The following is a 19,943-nucleotide window of genomic DNA, read 5'->3' on the forward strand; positions in this document are numbered from 1 at the left end:
CGGAGTTATGACGGAGGTTTTTTTCTCATTTCATTATCTCGGCGCGCAGCGGGAACGCGGTCGGGGTAGTGGCGGGCGTATGACAAATAAATAACACACGACAGCAACCAACCTGACCTGTCTCGTCGCTTGGACGTACGAAATTGAAATGTTTATGTTTTTGGTTTGATAGAACCGCGATTTTTTTTAGTGATTTTGGCCCCATTATTACCCCTAGGCGAAGTGGCTTCCTTGGTTGAAAGACTGCAAGGTCCAACCTCTAAGGAGTATACATGCCTTTACGCCAATTCAGTCATGGAAAAAAAAATAAAAAAATGAAACAACAAACCTCTCTAGTCATTCTTTTTTATTTCGTCACAACAGTTAACATTTTCTGACAGCACAAGTTTTAGTATAATAGTTTTTTCTAATTGAACAGGAAATTTGGATAACTGGTAAAAAAGAGTTGCTCTTGCTCGTCTTTTGATACTTGTAACAAGTATTCCTGTCGAATACGGTATTTGACTATTTTTTTATATATTTTATAAATTAAAACTTAAACAATTTTTAAGCTACCTTTACAAATAACAAAGTTAAAAAGGTTTGAAATCAAAGATTAGACAGAGAAAGACATACTAGCATCTGACGTCACACGCAAGTAGCACCATACTTGCTGCATAGGGAAAAGCATTTCAATTCAACAAGGGAAGGTATATAGATTTTTCAAAAAATCACTATAAATTCAATTTTCAACCTAAAGCCTGACCAGAAACATATATGACTATTCGCCGTTGCGGAATTTCATTGGAACTAATTTCTTTCACTGGCAATAATTTTAATGATTGTCAGTGTCACTGTGGCGGTTTCTTTGAACAATAACAAAAAATGCCCAAAACGATTCGTAGTCAACAACGGATCATTGTAAATAATGTTTATAATAAAGTACTGAAAAAAAAAGCTTGGGAAATGAAACTATTTCGCTACAAAACCTTTTCAAATTGACATCAAAGCTAACAGTAACGTTGTAGACAAGTCAAGATGTCATTATAGTCTCGTTAAAAATAAGCAATAATTAGTTATTAATGAACTTTCTAGATATATCGGAGTCATCGATTACTAGTATTAATTACGAAAGAAGGTCATTCCTCCTCAGGTTTTAGGTCGCCAAAGAAAAAAGAAAGCATTGTTCTGACTATACTCAACTATTGCCATATAAATAAGAACAATAGCGCCCTCTTGACAATAGTCATATATTTTTGGTTTACCTTTATTTTAGTTTTCTCTTCACCAAACATTGTCTGTATATCTATATATTCATAATAATATATAAAACATGGCAACTTCAGGAGTTGCCAAATACCGTATTAGCGCGCCAAAAAGGAAAACAACTTCACACTTTAATGAATAATAGATTAACTATCACAAAACCGTGACATATTAAAAAAATACATTTTATTTGTCTACCCAAAGCAAACTGAAAACATTGAAACTAGATGCTAACTAAAATAAAAAGCACAAAAACATGCCCGCCAAGATCACTAACCATTTAAATATTGGTAGACTTTATGCCGAGCTAAGTTAATTTGTTCTTTGCATTGGCAACTTTTAGTAATTTAGTAAATTCGATTTTTTTTTCTTAAATATTTGCGGCGCTTTCCGAGGTTATGCTTTTTATTCACCGTGGTTATAAAGGGCCAGTATACTAGATTTCGCCATGATTAAACAACTTGTAAGACATTTACGAAAGACATTTACCCAAATGAAAAGTATGAAGATGCAGATATATCTCAGCGGATAAGTGTTTATGCAGCGCGATGCATGCCAGTGGCGAACAAGACTTTATGCTTCGACTTTTTGCTCTTTTTCCCGGAAGACGATGGCGTAGCGGTGATGCCCGATTGCAGGGCTGCTTCGATGGCATCGCTGAGCACGAGAGCGCGTGGGGCAGAGCCTTCTTCTTCGGGCGGTGGTGTGACCGGCGCAGAAACTTTTCGAACACGCCACATGCCTCCAGTTCCCGCCATCTACACAACAATCACACGATTGAATTTATTTGTTCAAATGGATTTTAACAATAGGAGTATCATTACTATAACTTAAAGTGACAATTGTATTTAAATAAAGCGTTTCGTTTGCCTATTCATAGCCCATGTGTCAACAGTGTTTCTGTTGGAGTAAAAATATCAGTACAGACATTATGCTCAGGCATCATTTTCACTGTTGTTTCCAATGTGGGTCATTTGACAGATGTAGCGTGGCGTGATAGATACTGAAATCCTACTAATATCCTACTAATATTATAAATGTGAAAGTTTGTTAAGATGTTTGGATGTTTAGATGTTTGTCACTCTCACGTCTAAACCGCTGAACTGATTTGGATGAAATTCGGTATAAAGATAGTTTGAGTCCCTGGGAAGGACATAGGATAAAGGAAAAAAATACTACACGGACGGAGTCGCGGGAAACGGCTAGTTTATTATAAATGCGAAAGTTTGTGTGTGCGTGCATTTGTTGCATTCGGCTAGGCTAGACGGATTTCAATGAAGTTTAGTATGTAGATAACTGAACATGTGGAATAACACATAGGATAATTTTTATCACAATATTCCCACAGAATTAGGATATAATCACAAAATATTAGCAACTATAAGGGTTAATTCGCATGGGTAAATGATTTATAAATCAGTTGAATTTAAATTCCGGGATTTTATTAAATTCTCATGGGAATTCAAATTACATCTGGTTTAACGTTAAATTAAAACACCCATGTCAAATTTCATGACTCAGCGGGTTATTTCGAGATTTTATCCCTATCCCGTGGGAATATCGGAGTAAAAAGTACTATGTTTAATCCAGATTATAAACTAACTTTGCCAAATTTCATCCAAATTCGACCTTGTCACGTAAGAAGTACTACATACTCACTCACTCACTCACTCACTTCACATTTAGTAAGAAGTAAGATAAGGTTAGTTAGAGACATGGCATGGGATGCAATGATTTATCAAATCCACAAAGTAATTTTTGGGACTTCTCCCGGGAATTTATGAAATAACCTGAAAGTTCAATTCAACATCTACGTTTACGCGTGGGAAGCAGCGGGTAAAGGCTAATAGAGAAAATTAGGTTTGAATCACTCTCATACATAACTTAACAAGACTTTTCTTCATTGACAAATGTGCCAGATAATTCTTTGACCTTGCCCACCTACATAGGCTACTACAGCAGCCACACTGCTTGCTCAAGCCAGTGTTCGAGGTTTTGTCTCATGAAATGTATGTACTTATACATGTCAACAATGAATAAGGCGTTACCTTAGCGAAAGACAACCCCGAGGATGACGGGCTTGGTTCAGGGGGCAGGACAACAGGCTCGGTCAGCGGCGGGCTGCTAAGTGCAGTGGGAGGGAACATGAGGTCCGAGTTGAAGTCGGGCCTCGGCGGGCCCTCCAGGGCGCGGTGGTACGCGCGCTCGCGGCGCCGCTCGTCACGCTCATGCCGCGCGCGGATCCTGGCACGACGATCCAACTCCTCTGCAATAATGATCGGTTTGTTAAGTTAGGCTATAAGTTCAGCATTATGACTTACACCTGAATCGCTACTCTGTTAAGTTTTCTTTAGGCAGATAGTTGTGATGCAGTCCTAATTTATTCGAACAAAATAAACAAGAAATCATAACTACCTATCGCATAAAGGCTATGCATACGGCGTAGTTTATAGGCGGAGACGACGCGCGTTGACTGGACCGAAAATTCTCAAAAGCTAGTACAATGGAGACAGAATCTCATTTGAAACGCGTTAACTGCGTTTTGTCTGAGACATCAGGGAGTAGTAAAACAGATCCCTAAAAGAAAGTACAAATTGTAGGTCCAAACCACGCTTATAGTCTTTAGCCTTTAGAGAATCTTCTTACTTCTATTACTTTCTATATTGATTTGATTTTCTCATCCCTTTCTAGGTAAGACTTACTGACAGTTCCGGGAACACCCAAATACTCCGAAATATTTAATTCCGAATTTGCTAATTCCGATTTTCAATACTCCGACTTTCACAATTCCCAAGACATATAGCTCCGATTACTTAAAAAGACGAAATTTATTTTTCCGAATTTCAAAATATCGATTTTTTTTAATATCTGATTTTTAAAACTCCGAAGAATGATAAACACGAAATGTTATTGGCCGAAGTACAGTAGTCAGACTATCAAATTTCCGAAATGACATCACTAATTCGGGAATATGACATTCGGCAAAATAAACTTCGTGGTTTTACTAATCGGAATCTTCAATCTCGAATCTGGAATTAATATCAATCAATTTAGGTAAATTGACCTATATAGGATACGTTAGGTTAGAATTGATTCATTCGCGCCTCAACTGCGCGGAATAGGAGCTCCGCTCGTCGCCCTTGTGTCACATGGCTGAAAATCAATCACAGTTACTACTACTGTTTTAGGCCAATCATTTATTATTGATCGGTGTAATGATATTCGGGATTTGGAAATTCGGTATTTTAGTAATCGGAATTCGTATTTTTGACATTTCGGATTATTACTGAGTCGGCTTTCTTATTGTTCGGTGTATAAAAGTTCGGAATTTAGAAAATTTTAAACCTTAGTTATTTTTAATTTTCCGATTTATAAAATCGGATTTATGAAGAATCGGAATAGTATATTAGTTTTAAAACATTCGGAATTATAAAAATCGGTGTTTTGAAATTCGTGATTCCGACTTTCGGAATTTAGTTTTTCGTATTTATGTAGTGTACCCGACAGTTACATTTAAAATTATACGTATTGAACATTTAAGAACAAATTCAGTATTGCGAACTATGAAGCTTTTGTAAATACTTCACAACATGCCATAGCCATACACAGGTCGCTCTGTACAATGCTCAACTAATTAAGATTAATTTGAAGATAAAGAAACTCATTAAATCAAGGACATACAACTCATACCCTAATATTACTTGAGGTAAGATTACACAATTACAAATATAGTTCTGGAATCACATTTTACCTTGTTTTTTTCTATCTATAATATTGTTTACAAACAATTTTTAAGGTGACCAAAAATGTACTCACCCGAAAAACTTTTAATTGCTGTATCAGTAGCATATGGTGGCTTCAGTTCTATTTCCACGATGTCAAAAGAGCAATGAAGTGGCAAGTGGGCTGTATACGGCATGTGCTTTCTGGTCTGAAACATAACTTTGGAAATAAGTACTTCAATTGAAAACTACTGGGGGCCATCCACAACTGTCACACATTGGGGGTGTGTGCTTGTGACGCAAGAAAAAAGATTGCAACTTGTGATCACTAAAAATTTTCTGTACGGCAGTACTCAATTAATTTAATTGTTTTAGTTACCTGTTCCGCAAGAGATAAAGTCTCCCGGTGGAGTACGCGGCCAGTGATGATAGACGGTGCAGCAGCCAAGGCTCCCCAAGACGCGTTCAGAATCCTTACATTCAGGCTATTCAAGAATACTTGTTGGCCATCATTAGCTAAAACAATAAATAAAAACTTGTGTACATACATAAAATCACGCCTCTTTCCCAACGGGGTAGGCAGAGACTACATCCTTCCACTTGCTACGATTCTGGCATACAACTCTCGCTTCCTCTACATTCATCAATATTTTCATGCATGCACGTCGGTTTAGAGTACTCCTGACCCGACCTTTTTTTCAGAACGTCCCCGATTTGATCGTGGTACGTTCATCTAGGGCTTCCTCTCCCAACGTTCCCGCTCATTCACGCTCGTCTTATAGATCTGCTTAGTCAATCTGTTTTCATTCATTCGCTCAACATCCAAGCAACCCTTTCTCAATCCGTGTGACTATACCTTCATTTACACCACAGCGTTCCCTTATCACACTATAACTTGTGTGGTATTGGTATTTGCACAAATATGCACAAGAAATTATGATTATGATTGAACAAGAACAAGAGACAGAAACATTAAGTTCATTGATGTGATTTTCTTCTGCCATACGGATTATCTTCATAGCTGACAGAATCACGTTTGGAAATTTGTTTTATGCTTCAATCAATAACAATGCCTTACCTTGATAAAAATAGAAGTATTTAGCTTGATTCTGTTTGTCGGAATCATTCAAAGAATCTTCTTTGGACTCTACATCAGAAGGTACAGCGCAGTCAATGAGTGGAAATTCCTCTGGTAAATTATCATCTAAATCATCAACATTGAACTCAGGTGCTTCAGGGTTTAAAGTAAACTGAGAATCACTGACTTTCAGTTTCTGGACTTGTTCTTGCAAAACTTCTACGCATGCGGCGCCTTCTTCGGTTACGTCGAACCAATCTACTCTTTCCTGATTAATTTCTTGTTTCTCATAAACAGTTGGAATTTCTACAATATCTTCTTTTACTGTAGTAAGATCACATTGTAAATTAATTGACTCCTCCTTCAACTTCAGCATTTCAAGAACTTGCTCCATGAATACAATTTCGGTTGTATCTATCTCAGCCAAGATTTGGTTTTCAATTTCTTTCCTTTCCCTATTCAAGATATCACGCACCTGCAATGTCATGGTTCTATAGGTGCGCATAAATTTGAGTTATTTGAGCATTCACTTGTAATAAGTATTCTAGTCAATTAAATTACAGGTAAAAGCTCATATAAACAGGAGCGTTTTAGCGAGCATTCAAGCGAAACGACCGTAAATTTCGAGCGTTTTGCCGAGCATCCGTTTGGCATTATTGTGAGAAATAAATTTTTTGACAAGAATTTCTCTGTTTTTAACCGGTGATTCGCGGACCACTGGTGGTCCCTGAAAGAACTCGTGGTCCGCGAATCAACAACGAATTGGCAAAACGACGCGCCATTCAAGTAGCGGTCGCAATCGTTCATTCATTTACGATTTGACTTTTTCTGTATATTACCTTCAAACAGTTGGTGGTCCATGGCAAGACAGAAATTTTGTCAAAATGGTCCCTCCTAACTAAAAGATGAAGAAACGCTGCTCGAGAATGATCGAGTAAATGTTCGTAGCAATGTTTGGCTTGGCTCTATGCTTGTTTATCAGCACCTTATTATCATCAACGTTAACACTCCTTTACAAACTATACCTAAATCATAACGTATTTACTAAAAACAGAGGTCCCGGGGCAATATTAGGGATTACATTTCTCACGATTTAGTTCCTTTCACTGTAAATTAACAACGAGGAATAAGAGCTAATGCTCAAGTCTGCTTGTTAACAGATTAAAAAAAGCAAATTTTCTATTTTCGTAATTTGTATGTATGTATGTAATAATAAATAAATAACAAATAAATAAATTGTACATAAAACACAAAAATAATACAAAAGAAAACAACAAAACAAAAGAGTACAAAGGCGAACTTATGCCTAAAAGGGATCTTTTCAAGCTAACCTAAACAGGAAAGGAAAACTTGAAGATAGGCGAACAGTAATTTATGCACAGTGAGAAGAACCTGTCCTCTCCCAGAGGCACAAATTTGTGCCCAAAATCCTTCGATCCTGTTATCCTGGGAGATGACAGATTAATAAACAACAATTAGTATATACATAAATAATATAAGTACTTAGTTACCGCTTACATTGAACAAGATACACACATAAAAAATTATGAATAAACAATACATATAAATAAAAAGAATACAATTACATACTTCCACAGTTTCTTCAATTTTTTTTTTGTTTTCGTATCATTTTAAAGGGTATGGAATTGAGGTTGGTCCTATAAAATTCTATTCATCTTTGAAGTGAGTTGTTAGTTTCTTAGTTTAGCCATTTACCTGTTGTTTGTTAGCAGCAAAGAATTTAGCATATGGTGCATTGTCTATGTCAGTGAGAGGCAGGATGGCCTCGGCAGCGGTTTCGCGCGCGGTGCCACGCGGCGGCGCCACCTCGACCACGGTCGATCCCCTCAGCCGACGCACCAGACACATGGTTATCTGAAATAGTACATTGTGTCTTAAGGGCGGTAAATAAGGAATTAAGAACGAGTCTAGGGCTTTAATGAGTCGATGCTCGTAATTCTAGTACCGCCCGTGCGACATACAATGTTTTTCACCACATTTGCGAGTAAATTTTTATATTTGTAAAAGAAAAAATATAATTAGTTGTTTTCTGTACTGCTTGCTATATGTCGGTGTGCAATAGAGTTATTGTATTGTATTGTATCCCGCAGCATGTGCCTGACGTGCGTGTGCGTGTGGTCCTGCAGCAGCGCGCGCATGGCCCAGCAGCATTAGTACGCACATTGACTCATTTACCGACCTTGGGCTTCATGACAAGAAAGTTTGTACGCGCAATGACTCATTTACCACCGACCACGGGTTTCATGACAAGCACATTAAGGTCGAGGGTTTTATTTGGGGGGTTGCAATCAAGGTAGCCTGCATGTTACGACATTATTTACGAGCAAGTGTGATGAAGAGGACGTTATTTTTATAATCCTCAATCATGTGGCAAGCGTTCATCAGACGAGTGGTGTGTTATTTTATTAGCCTTTTTTATAAATGGATCAATCACGGACGGTCACATCCCCACAAACAAATTCTTACACATGATGAGAGTTAAACCATCACCTCTGTGTGCGATTTTCCAGAAGGCAGAAGACTTGTCCCATTTGTTGTTGGAATGTGCTCGGAACTCAGACTTGAGGAGAAGAGTTCTAGAGGGTTTGGGCCCCATGCACAATGGCCAGGTCAATTGTTGGCTGAGCCAGCATCTAACAAAGCCATTTGCGTATAGGTACCACTTTTTTAATATGTCCCTTGCAAAATGGATGTCAACTTTTTAGTGTAGCTTGTTGCCATGGTAATGTTTCCTGAATTACTTATTAAAAGTATGATTATGGGATACAAATCCACTAAAAGTTAGGAATTGTGAGAGTTTTAAGGCAGTTCCTGTGGCTCATCTCAAAAAACACATCACATTCAAACAGCAAATGGTATCACACACAGCGGATACTGTACTGTAAGGTTCTCCTCCTAACCAAATCTAAAATTTTCATTTTCAACACTGAAAAAAGCTGATAAGTAGGTATCTCAAAATCGATGATCTTTCAGAGTGAACTTAATGAACATTGTTTTAATTTGTTTACGTGTTGATTTGAGATACGAGATTTTTAAAGTAGTATATACCAAATTTCAAGACAATAAGTCAGACCACTACACCATTTTTGACTCTCGAAGAGACAACATAAGTAAAACTGAATTAACGCTTTTTATACTGATAAAGAGATTAAAACTTGCTAATCATATTGTCTGTCAAAATTATTTTACCACACCAGTTTTTATCAGTTGCTATCAATAAAAAAAGTCGATACTTACAAACAATACCTACAATGAACAACCATGGACAAATTGAATCATAAAACATAATAATGCAGACTTATAATCATACATTTTCGTAATCATATTTACCTCCTCAGAAGGAAACTCCCATTGCAGCATCCGTGTCGGCTTCATCTCCTTGACTTGCAATGCTGCATGGCATACTGGGCATGGAGGTGGCTGCTTGTCATGAGTCGCTGCATAATGCAATACACACGGCCAGCAGTAAACGTGGCCACAGAGGCCCGTGCGCCCCGCCACTGGGGTTCCCAGACATATGGGGCATTCCGTGCGACCGGTGCTTCTAACAATCTGAATACAAAGGCTTTTATTTTATTTTTATGTTTTAATGGGGCAGCAAACTTTCCTTATTAAATTTGATATTACTAACAAATCTATGGCCCATAATGATGAATGAAATAAATGTTTTTTTAATAAATGTTAGTTAAAAACAATTTTAATGACAGTATCTTTTGATTGCATTGTCTTGGAAGTTTGATTTTTTGGACTTGAGTATTTCATACGGTGCCTGATTAAGACTACTGGATGCCCTACCAATCCACGCCTGTGCCACTGGTTTAAAAATGTTACAAATCTATCTAACCTTAACCTTTAAATAAGCAATTCTTGTATATATATTTTGGGGATCTGGGAAACAGCTCCAACAATTTCGATGAAATTTGGTATGTAGGGGTTTTTGGGGATGAAAAATTGATTTAACTTGGTCTTATCTCTGGGAAAACGCTTGTTACCGAGTTTCAGCCCAAGCAAAGCTCGGTCGCCCAGGTACTTACTTATGCATTAAATCTGCTTTAAATCTGCTTGATGGTTTTGGGATAGTGACATATAATTCAAACTCTACTTTTGGGTGGTATTCTATAACGGCTTGTAAAGATGTCTGTCAAAAACAATATAAGAACTAATATGAATATTATTTATAAGAATTAATATGTATATTGACGCATTCTAGCTTGTTATCTAGTAAATTATCAATAGGCCTCGCTATTGGTGGTGCAATTTAGTAGCTGTCAAGTTTTAGGGATAGGTAAAAATATTTTAAAATACTAACAAATGTTGATAATTTTTCTTTGCCATAATGAGATAATGACAGTCTAAGGGACTGTTTCACCATCCGTTGATTAGCGTTAACCGACGGTTAAATGTGATGCCGTCTCCATAGTAACTATTGCAACAACACATAGAGATGGCATCACACCTAACCGCTAGTTAACACTAATCAATGGATGGTGAAAAAGTCCCTCAGACTTTTAATTAATCGTGTTTATTTTGTAAAACTGGACTAATTATAAAACGAATAATGCATTATTAACATTTTTAATTTTGATACATAAAAAAAAACTTTAATTAAACGTAGTATAATCTTAGCTCTATTCATTTTTAGAAATATGTCTCGCAATATTATTACTAATTTTTTTCCCTTGTTCCCCGTACATTACCAACTTACATAACCAGCACTTGGAAATGGCAAATAATTCCTAGTATAAAACCAGGTTTTTAACCCCCGACGAAAAAGAGGGGTGTTATAAGTTTGTGTACAGGGATTTTTTACTTCCTTGTACAAAAATAACGTCATGGGCCAGTTATGTACGAGGAAATAAAAATTCCTACTACAACACCCTGTTTTGAAGCAGTAAATATTATTGCCTTGAATAGAACCTATGTCGGAGATCGGTAATGTACGAGGGAAGAGATTTCCCATCGCAAAATGGGGTTATGTAGCAGAATTTTATCACTCTCGTTACAAATCCATACAAACTGAATTATTACAAAAGTTTCTGGCAAAAATTTGATTTTTGGTACAAGCTATTATGGCTGACTGTACCGTTTTTAATACAATCATTAAGTACTCGTTAAGGATTAAAATGAGCCTATATACGACGTGTTTTTATTTAGGAGTTCCTTCCTATGAACACCTATCTCCATCGTCAGATCAGCTCAATGGTACAATTAACTTGCATAATTAAATACCATAGTCATAAAAGTATGCCAATATTTGTATATTTGTCAAATGATGCAACTATTGGTTAAGTAGTAGAGGTTTGTTACCTTTTTGGCTTTGTAACAAAAGTGATAAAATCCTGCTACATAACCCCGTTTTGCGACGGGAAATCTCTTTTCCAATTACCAATATCCGACGTTGGTTCTGTACAAGGCAATAATATTTACTACTTCAAAACCGGGTATTGCAGTAAACCGGTCCATGACGTTAGTTTTGTCCAAGAAAACAAAAAAATCCCTATACAACCCGGTTTTGGAATAGGAATTATTTGTCCTCTCCCAGTGCTGGTTTTGAAAGTTGGTAATGTACGGGGAACATGAGATTTTTTTATTAAAAATATAGTAATATATTTAAAAAAATATTTTTAATGTCTCATAATATATTACTATATTTTAAATTTAGTAATATATTACGAGACATATTCCTAATTATAGACATAGAGCTAAGATATATTGGGTTTAACTAAAGTGATTTTTTTAATGAATTTTTTTAATACATATCCATTTTGTAATTATTCCTGTTTTACAAAATATACACGTTTAATTTAAGTCTTAGACTGTCATTATGATAAAGAAAAATTATCAACATTTAGTTAGTAATTTTAAGTACTTCTTACCTATCCCTATGACTTGACAGCTACCAAATTGCACCTCTGATAGCAGGATCTAATTATCAAATACAAATAGACTAACAATTTCTTCTATTTGCTCCCACTTGATGGGCACATCTGGATCCAGTATGTTAGCTCGGTAGTCACCATCTTCTTTCACCACAAACTGGCAACTGTAAAAAAAAGATATTACATTGATCAACACAAGAATCACACACTTCTTTAAACAACAGTATTTTTTTATTCAAACATGTAGGTAGGTACATATTTAAAATACATGGTTTGCACATTAAAGCCCTCATCTTAAGAGATCCAAATTATTTATTCAGGCATCACTTTGAAGAGCTCTATATCCAGTTGCATTATCTATAAACCATTTTTACCAGGCTCCTTGCAAAGCTAGCACAAATAGAACCTACAGCCGATGAAGCAAAATAGGCACATACTGACATTATAGAGAACAAGAACAGCCCGCTATTACCTCACTTGGCTCCTCCACTGCCATACAGCAAGACAAGGAAAGAATGAGCAAGAGCACAAATGGAAGAGCAAGATTACAAGGTAATAATAACAATTACAGAAGACATTACTATTGTTATCAAACTCACTAAGCTCGAAGGTAGAGGTCATGGCTATGCCGCTGAGGTGCTCTGGTGAGTCCCTGACGACGTGGCCCCTGGTCCCTTCGCTCCGGCCCCCCTCGAGTGGGATACATGAAGTTCAGCAAATGGTTCCAGTTTTGCTTCTTGCTTCCAGGCGCATACACAGACCCAATTTCAGGGTCCTGATCATCTTCTAGCCTAAAATATGAAATAAAAGCGTAAGTACAGTCACCGGCATCAATATCTGACACAACAAAGCTCGCATTTCTAGGGCCGGTAGTATGTGTCAGATATTTTTGCACGCTCCCCTGTGGCAGATATTAATGCAGGAGACTGTACACAGCATACTACAAAAAAGTGAAGATAATTTTGCACACAAGAAAAAGAGCCCTGTGTGCGTTTAAATGCATTAACAAAATTTCTTAAGGAAGTTGCATTGCACTTGCGTAAAATCACTACCTTCACTTTAATTACAAAAATAATTGACAACTATAATCTGCATGTTATGTCTGCATGTAATACGCAACTACATCTTTTTTCTATAAATAATTCCTAAGCATGTATACCTTTTCATGTTCCCAGTTTTCAAATGAAATTGTGCATTTGTCAAATTCAAACCCTATCCTACCACCACATCAGTGACAGCAACACATCAGCGACTGTTCATTGAAAGCGACAAACGCCATTGCAATCGGATTACACCACTGTCAAATTGAATTTGGACTTCTTTAGCATCATCAAATTGATGAAACTATTTAATTTTCTCCTTTGAAAAATACATTTCATTTCATACCTGGCGATCTCCGTTCCACCCATAAAGCTGCCAGGGATCCCGCGAGCGCGCGGTCGCCGGTCAACTTGACCCCTACCCCTCTGCGCTGGATTCTTCCGATTAGGTTCATTCTTAGGAGCACTACCAGGACCCTCTCGTTTCTTATTGCCTCTTGGCCAAGGCTTATGAGTCAATTCTGAGTACAAACAAATCAAAACATGTCACCCGACAGCATGACATAAGAAAGCTTAACAAAAATTTAGATAAAACATGACCTTCATCTTTTGTTCCAAGCACTCACCTGTATTTTTTTTACCATCGGCGGCCGAAACCCTCGATTGTAGCTGAGACGAGCGATTTATAGACTTTTTGTCCATTTTGGATTCTTCCAACATCAACAAAAACAGCGGAGCGGGATTCTCCCCGAAGAGGCAACAAATTTACGTAAAAGGTCGACATTTTAGAAAGCCATGTTTATAATCCGAAACAAGGAAAAAATATATTCCTTTTTAGAAATACACTTTACCTAGCGGTAATGAAAAAGTGGAAAACTTTTAACACAAATAAAGGGAGTAGCTTGTACTCCCTTTCGTCGATACCGACGAAAATATTAGAAAAGACCGTGTTTCACTGCGTGCCGCTAATATGGCGACTAGCAAGACGATCTTATCTTGAGTGCGCACTTCCGTAAGAAAAATATTTCTATTCCACGTCACCAAAATCAGTAACCATTACAAATATATAAAAAATATTATCATTTATGTTCCCTAAGAAGTTATTTTTTGTTGACTTGTAAGCTTTTAAATTTAAGAAGTGTTGTATTTGATTGAGACGAAAAAGTTTTGTTTTCGTTTTTGAACACTGAAAAATTTTTAGGTTTTCGTAATTCTTTTCAGTTTTAATAAATATAAATATTTTAGGATGTAATGTGTGCTTAATTTAAATTAACAACTATCGTAAATGGCATTTTGCCTATCAAGCTTTTGTGCCCTACCCATGATTTGTGATTTTGTGAGTCCGTTGTTAGTTCGTTTTATTACGACAAATGACGTGGCTGTAAGGCCTTTACCCTTTGCTTTTTCAGAGGCCAAAAAACTATTTGTTTTTTGGCGGGAGAAATTGCGGAGGTTGATCGAACAAATTATACCACAAGAAAAGTTAAAAAATATAATTATAATTTAAACGCTTCTTAATCTTGTTTTACGAACAAATCTTTTTGATTTCTGTTGGCTAGTTGACCTGATATGACAGATCAAATGGAGGCGGTCAAATTACCAACTGAAAATGCTTATGAACCCGTTGAAGAAGCTCGCCAACCACCGGTAACTTTACTGCACATTTTTGTTAATTCGTTAATTTTTTGGCATTAGCCACAACAACAATGTTATTAGCATATTTTAAAGTTTAACTATAGATACATTATATGTTGTTGACAATCTATAGGTACATAATGTCTGTCAATAACATTTGACTTGTAATTGATAAAAATAAATCCTGCCTATTTTCTCATAGATATATTTTTGTGATCATTTTCCTATCAGGTATTTTTCTTTCTAGTAAGTAAAACTTTAGCCCTGGCAATATTGCTGCTACATAGCTGCTAATATCGCGTTTTACAAAAATAAATGCGTAGGTAGGTTGCCTGCTGTGCTTACTTATTATTATCTCCATTTACCCTCAACATAGCTTGATTTTTATTCTTTTACGTTGCTTTTATTTTTGCAGTGTGATGGCACCATGTCTTCTCAAGAACCTAGCAAGCCGAAAAATCGGCATGCAACGTTTGCTGATGATGTTACGACTAATCAAAATGAACTATCCCAAAATAGCAGGTAAAAAAGATTTTTTATCACGATTTTAATTTTTGGATACGATACGATACGAGTAAAATAGTTAGTAAGAAACAATTCATAATGAATAGTGCACCTGTGTAGTGAAGTGAAGTTCCCAAATCTGCACAGTGCTGGGCGAGGCAGAAACATGCTCAATTCTTCTCACTGTGTAAGAATAGGCTTATGGCTGCCAGACGTAGCATAAATACGCTGATGATTATTAATTTTCTGTTGCTCGCGACTCGTCTGCGAATAATTCGTTTGCCATCCTAGAGGAACTATGCAATTTTCTGGGATAAAAATTATATTTAGTCCTTCCCAGAGTCTCAAACTATCTGTAACCAAATTTCATCTAAATCGGTTCAGCGGTTTAAACGTAAAAAAACAGCCAGAATTCTTCGCAAATGGAGTAGTGGTGGTTGGCTGTTCGTAATTTTTCCTTTGTCAGTTTAATGTTAGTAAGCAAATTTAAAAAGTTAGAGCAGCGGACAATAATGGATTTTCATACATACTTCATGGCCTAGGCCAAGAAGTTATGTAGGGAGGTGGTAGGGAGCCATAAATGAGAAACTTCATGTCTCCATTTCGTGACATTAACGCATACATTTCCGAGCATGTTTGAGAAAATAGGTATTTTCATTGTGCCTTTCAAGCTATGGCACCTCATTTCATATTTATTTCAGTGCCTACAAGGAAGCCCTGAGTCAACCAGGGCCGGGACTCTCACACCGGCACCGGCTAGCCTGGCTGCAGAGGCGGCGCGGCCCTGGCCTCTGGGTGCAATGCGACTCTTGCGATACTTGGCGCCATTTACCGCACGTTGTTGATGCTCACCAGCTACCTCCTAAGTGGTACTGCTCTATGAATCCAGGTAAGCTTTAAAACACTTTCAAATCGCCGCGGCGGACAACGAGCATTCTTATTTCTTCTCCTTTATTGTTATTAAGAAAAAATTTGCAAATCTGAAACAGCTTTTACTTTGATAGAATTTTTTTTCCAGAAAAATCCATGGCAAACTGTTCAGTCCCAGAAGCGCCGCTGCGTGTTACTGACGAAGAAGACTTGATTCACAGCGAGTACTCGGCAGGGTCTCTGGTGTGGGCGCGGCTACCGGGCTGGCCGTGGTGGCCCGCCATGGTTGACGACTGTCCGGACACTGAGCAGTTTTATTGGCTCGATGGCTTCTCTGATATACCGGCAAGTAGCTTTTTTTTTACATAAAAGCCGATTAACTGGCATGCGATTCACTTCATGTTAAGTGATCATCGCCGCCCGTGGATTATGGATGTGTCAAGTGTAAGTTTTCGGTTACAAAATACGTCTCGATCGCGTTCGCGTTAAAATCTCAATTTATATGGAAACACGAACATCGCAAACGTTCCACTAGAGGCGCTGTTCGTGTTTCTATATAAATTGAGATTTTAACGTGAACGCGATCGAGACGTATTTTGTAACCAAAAACTTACACTAAGGGTACAGAACATGAAACACCGCTTAATTAAACCACACCACATAGTGCGCGCGGGAGCACGATTATATCGTGAAAATTCATATTTCAATGACTTCATCGAATACAACACATCTACCTACATTATTATTCAACCTGTAGCTGTGTGTGTGATGGTGTTGAGCTGCGTGGCGTGAGCTGCGGTGAGCTGTGTTGAGTTGGGGTTGTCACACTGTAGACACCAGGCATATGTAGGTACATGCTAGTGGTGCACGGTGTGGTTAGTCTGGCCTGCTGTGAGACTACGTCTTCGTCTTGGATGTCTTCGAAGGCTGCGTTTGTGTCCATTGTCGGAGTCACCAATGTCCCCCACAATAAATATAAAATAATTGGAGGCTCCAGTAGAGAGATCTCTCTCCAGGCAGGTGTTATGCCTGGGGACCGAAGTCCGAAGGAAGAGCGTCGGAACTTGTATATATGCGACCGCGTTGAGAAACTTCGATAGCGCGATGTAGAACATGGTCGGAGTATCTATTGTTGTTCACTAGATGGCGCTAGAGTCGCTACAAACCTATAGTCATTCGTGCGCTAGTGTTTAAGAAAAACTTGTAACTATTGTATGAATGAAATTAATATTTTTCAGACTCACTATAACGTCGTTTTCTTCGACGCAGCCGATGTTACAAGGGCCTGGATTTCCCCGGAAAATTTGAAGCCGTTTATTTCCAATAAGAAGAAGAGGCACACAATAAACGACAAAAAATACAAGAAACGTTTGGAGAAAGCTATGCAGCTAGCGGAAAAAGCCGAAAAACTACCTGTTCTTGATCGGTTAGCAGAGTTCAGTTTTATTAGTACTTACAAAGGCGCGATTGTGAGCCCCAGAAAAGTAACTAAACGTGAATTGGAGAAATTCCAAAATCAATTAAAAAGAAAATTTAATGTCGATTTCCCTATTGAAGTTTCGAGTGAGTCTGACGGTGAAATCCAAATAATCAGAGAAAATAACAAAAGGAAAAATGTTATCTTGATTGGGACCCCAAAGATTAAGAAAACTAACCCTGTCCTAATTGGTAATGATGATGAAGATAATACCGCATTTAATAACGGTGATGGTGATAGTGGACAATTTGACAATAATAAAAAGTCAAAAGAGAGTAAACTGAACATAGAAACAAATGTAGCAACGCCGATGCGAAAAGAAGCAACGAAAAGCGCTCATTACAATAAGAAACCGAGGAATATTATAAATGACATTGTAAAGGAAATCAGTAAAAATTCTGACTCAGAAATAAAGGAAACTGAGAACACTGTTGGCGGTCCAAGTACCGTAAATTCGAACGAAACATTCGAACAGTGTACTAACGTAGTTTCTCCGAATAAATCTAAACATCCAGATCCAGATTCCATGGCTATTGAAGTTGGTAGCACGCAAACAATAAACTTGGAATCAGTAGAAATGACTGGTATCGATAATGGTAGGTATTTCAAAACTGGCCCGACTATACACTCATCATCCCAGCCTATAAATGTCCCACTGCTGGGCACAGGCCTCCTCTCGAATAAGAGGGCTTGGGCCGTTGTTCCCACGCGGGCGCAGTGTAGCTTGGGAACTTCACACAACGAATTGCTTCGCAGGTTTGTGCAGGTTTCCTCACGATGTTTTCCTTCACCGTAAAGCACGTGGTAAATATCATATGTAATTATGCACTGTATGGGCTTTTAAATATAATATAATATTTCATTCTGGAAATATAATCAAACCATTTCAAAAACGAAGTTACTGAATGATACGTTACAAATCTTTTTTTTTATTTCAGATTCTTCGAAAACTTACCTTCCTGAAGACAAAACAGACTCGGTAGCGAAAACGCAAGACTTTCAGATTCGTATAGAATCTCCCAGCAGTGATGATTTTGATTTTTAATTTGTTTCATTTAATTTTTCTTGCATTATTTGCTCTAAGTACAATATGTAAGTTCGTTGTTTTTTTTATCGCTTGATAAAAGTACATTTAAGTCAATTTTGTTACAGTGATTGTTACGAATAATAAGAGTATATAATATAATAATATAAAACTTTGATACTACAGAAAGATGAATTTAATTATTTGTCTTTTTCCGCTAATCCTACTAATCCTAAGTTTGTGAGTGAGTGAGTATGTTTGTTACTTCTTGACGCTGAAACGGCTGGACGGATTTGGATGAAATTTGGCAAAAAGTTATTTAATAATCTGGATTAAATCATAGGATACTTTTTATCCCGATATTCCCACGGGATAGGGATAAAATCTCGAAATAACAACAGTGGGCTTAGAGTCATGAAGTTTGGTATGTAGGTAGCTGGACTGCTGGAATAACGCAGGCTACTTTTTTTACCGATATTCCCACGTGATAGGGATAAAATCTAGAAATTTAAACGGCTGGATTTAGTCTTGAAATTTTAGACGGTATTCTTAACACAACCTCAATGAAGACCACGATATACATTTTGGTAATTTTGTGAAATCCCGGAATTTCAATTGTGACTACCAGATTGAATTAATATTAGTCTATCTGCTTGTGCATGTGATCGAGACCCTTCTTACCAGGAACAGATCTCAAGTTAATCGAAATGAGCACAGACTACTAAGAGAAATTAGAGATACTACTGACTGACTATATTAATGACCTCTTGCTATTTAAAAAAAAGAAGTTTCGGAGCGACGAAACCTTTCGAAAGTGTATATATTCATGTGATTCGGGAATGAAAACCTATTGGGTACTTCACGTGGATATACTTACTTACTTATTTTGATTTTTTTATGTATTCAATTAGAGCAGCGCGAGCGCGACACACCTTAAGCAAAAACAAAACGCAACGATTTAAACCCGTTTACCTAAGATGTTTTAGACGACCCTGCTTTACCGGGAAGGTTGGATATATGAACGTTTTTCGGTAAAATTGCTAGTTTTCGCGGGTTCTACAATCTATATTTAAAACTACAACAACAATTTGCAACTGAACTAGTGGATATAAGATAGGTATGGGTTATTATGTTTTCTGTATCGCATCATGCGACTGCAGGTTTCAAAATCAACTAAAATCTATTAATGCGCAACTTTTTGCAATTCAATTCTCAAAAAAGGTAAAATGTTGATGATATCTTAATGACAATCATATGACAGCTAATTCATTATAATCATACGATTACTAATATCCTACTAAAATACTGTAATTTTTTCTAATAATCGAACTATTATAAATTATCCATTTTTTTCAATCTGCTCACACTTAATATACGAATGAATTAAAAAGCAACTTAATTTTTTTAACGATGTCCTGTCTGTTTTCTTACGGCTTATTTGAGGAACC

At 37.2% G+C, this 19,943-nt stretch overlaps 2 protein-coding genes across 2 annotated transcripts; one reads left to right on the forward strand and one right to left on the reverse strand.

Moving 5' to 3' along the window:
• Positions 1-329: 329 nt before the first annotated feature.
• Positions 330-14,244, reverse strand: LOC141428002 (E3 ubiquitin-protein ligase RNF10-like). Its single transcript, XM_074087655.1, has 11 exons — positions 13,612-14,244; positions 13,332-13,506; positions 12,545-12,736; positions 12,019-12,109; positions 9,397-9,618; positions 7,762-7,920; positions 6,046-6,520; positions 5,347-5,483; positions 5,062-5,176; positions 3,294-3,511; positions 330-2,003 (listed from the first exon to the last, which is right to left on the reverse strand). Exons 1-11 carry the CDS (start codon positions 13,703-13,705, stop codon positions 1,782-1,784), a joined length of 2,100 nt encoding a protein of 699 aa, XP_073943756.1. The 5' UTR covers positions 13,706-14,244; the 3' UTR covers positions 330-1,781.
• A 216-nt stretch (positions 14,245-14,460) lies between these two features.
• On the forward strand, positions 14,461-18,655 carry LOC141427710 (uncharacterized). The gene is made up of 6 exons (XM_074087304.1): positions 14,461-14,632; positions 15,036-15,142; positions 15,826-16,013; positions 16,143-16,339; positions 17,233-18,067; positions 18,410-18,655. Exons 1-6 carry the CDS (start codon positions 14,555-14,557, stop codon positions 18,514-18,516), a joined length of 1,512 nt encoding a protein of 503 aa, XP_073943405.1. The 5' UTR covers positions 14,461-14,554; the 3' UTR covers positions 18,517-18,655.
• Positions 18,656-19,943: the final 1,288 nt, after the last annotated feature.

Source organism: Choristoneura fumiferana, chromosome 5 (assembly GCF_025370935.1).
Source record: "Choristoneura fumiferana chromosome 5, NRCan_CFum_1, whole genome shotgun sequence".
Taxonomy (NCBI): domain Eukaryota; kingdom Metazoa; phylum Arthropoda; class Insecta; order Lepidoptera; family Tortricidae; genus Choristoneura; species Choristoneura fumiferana.

Coding starts and splice junctions, on each gene's coding strand:
- LOC141428002 (XM_074087655.1), bottom strand. CDS start 13,705: ATGTTGGAAGAATCCAAAATGGACAAAAAGTCTATAAATCGCTCGTCT. Junction 7,921..9,396: donor GGGAGTTTCCTTCTGAGGAG/GTAAATATGATT, acceptor GTACTATTTCAG/ATAACCATGTGTCTGGTGCG. Junction 2,004..3,293: donor CGGGGTTGTCTTTCGCTAAG/GTAACGCCTTAT, acceptor ATTGTTGTGTAG/ATGGCGGGAACTGGAGGCAT.
- LOC141427710 (XM_074087304.1), top strand. CDS start 14,555: ATGACAGATCAAATGGAGGCGGTCAAATTACCAACTGAAAATGCTTAT. Junction 15,143..15,825: donor GAACTATCCCAAAATAGCAG/GTAAAAAAGATT, acceptor TATTTATTTCAG/TGCCTACAAGGAAGCCCTGA. Junction 18,068..18,409: donor AATGACTGGTATCGATAATG/GTAGGTATTTCA, acceptor TTTTTATTTCAG/ATTCTTCGAAAACTTACCTT.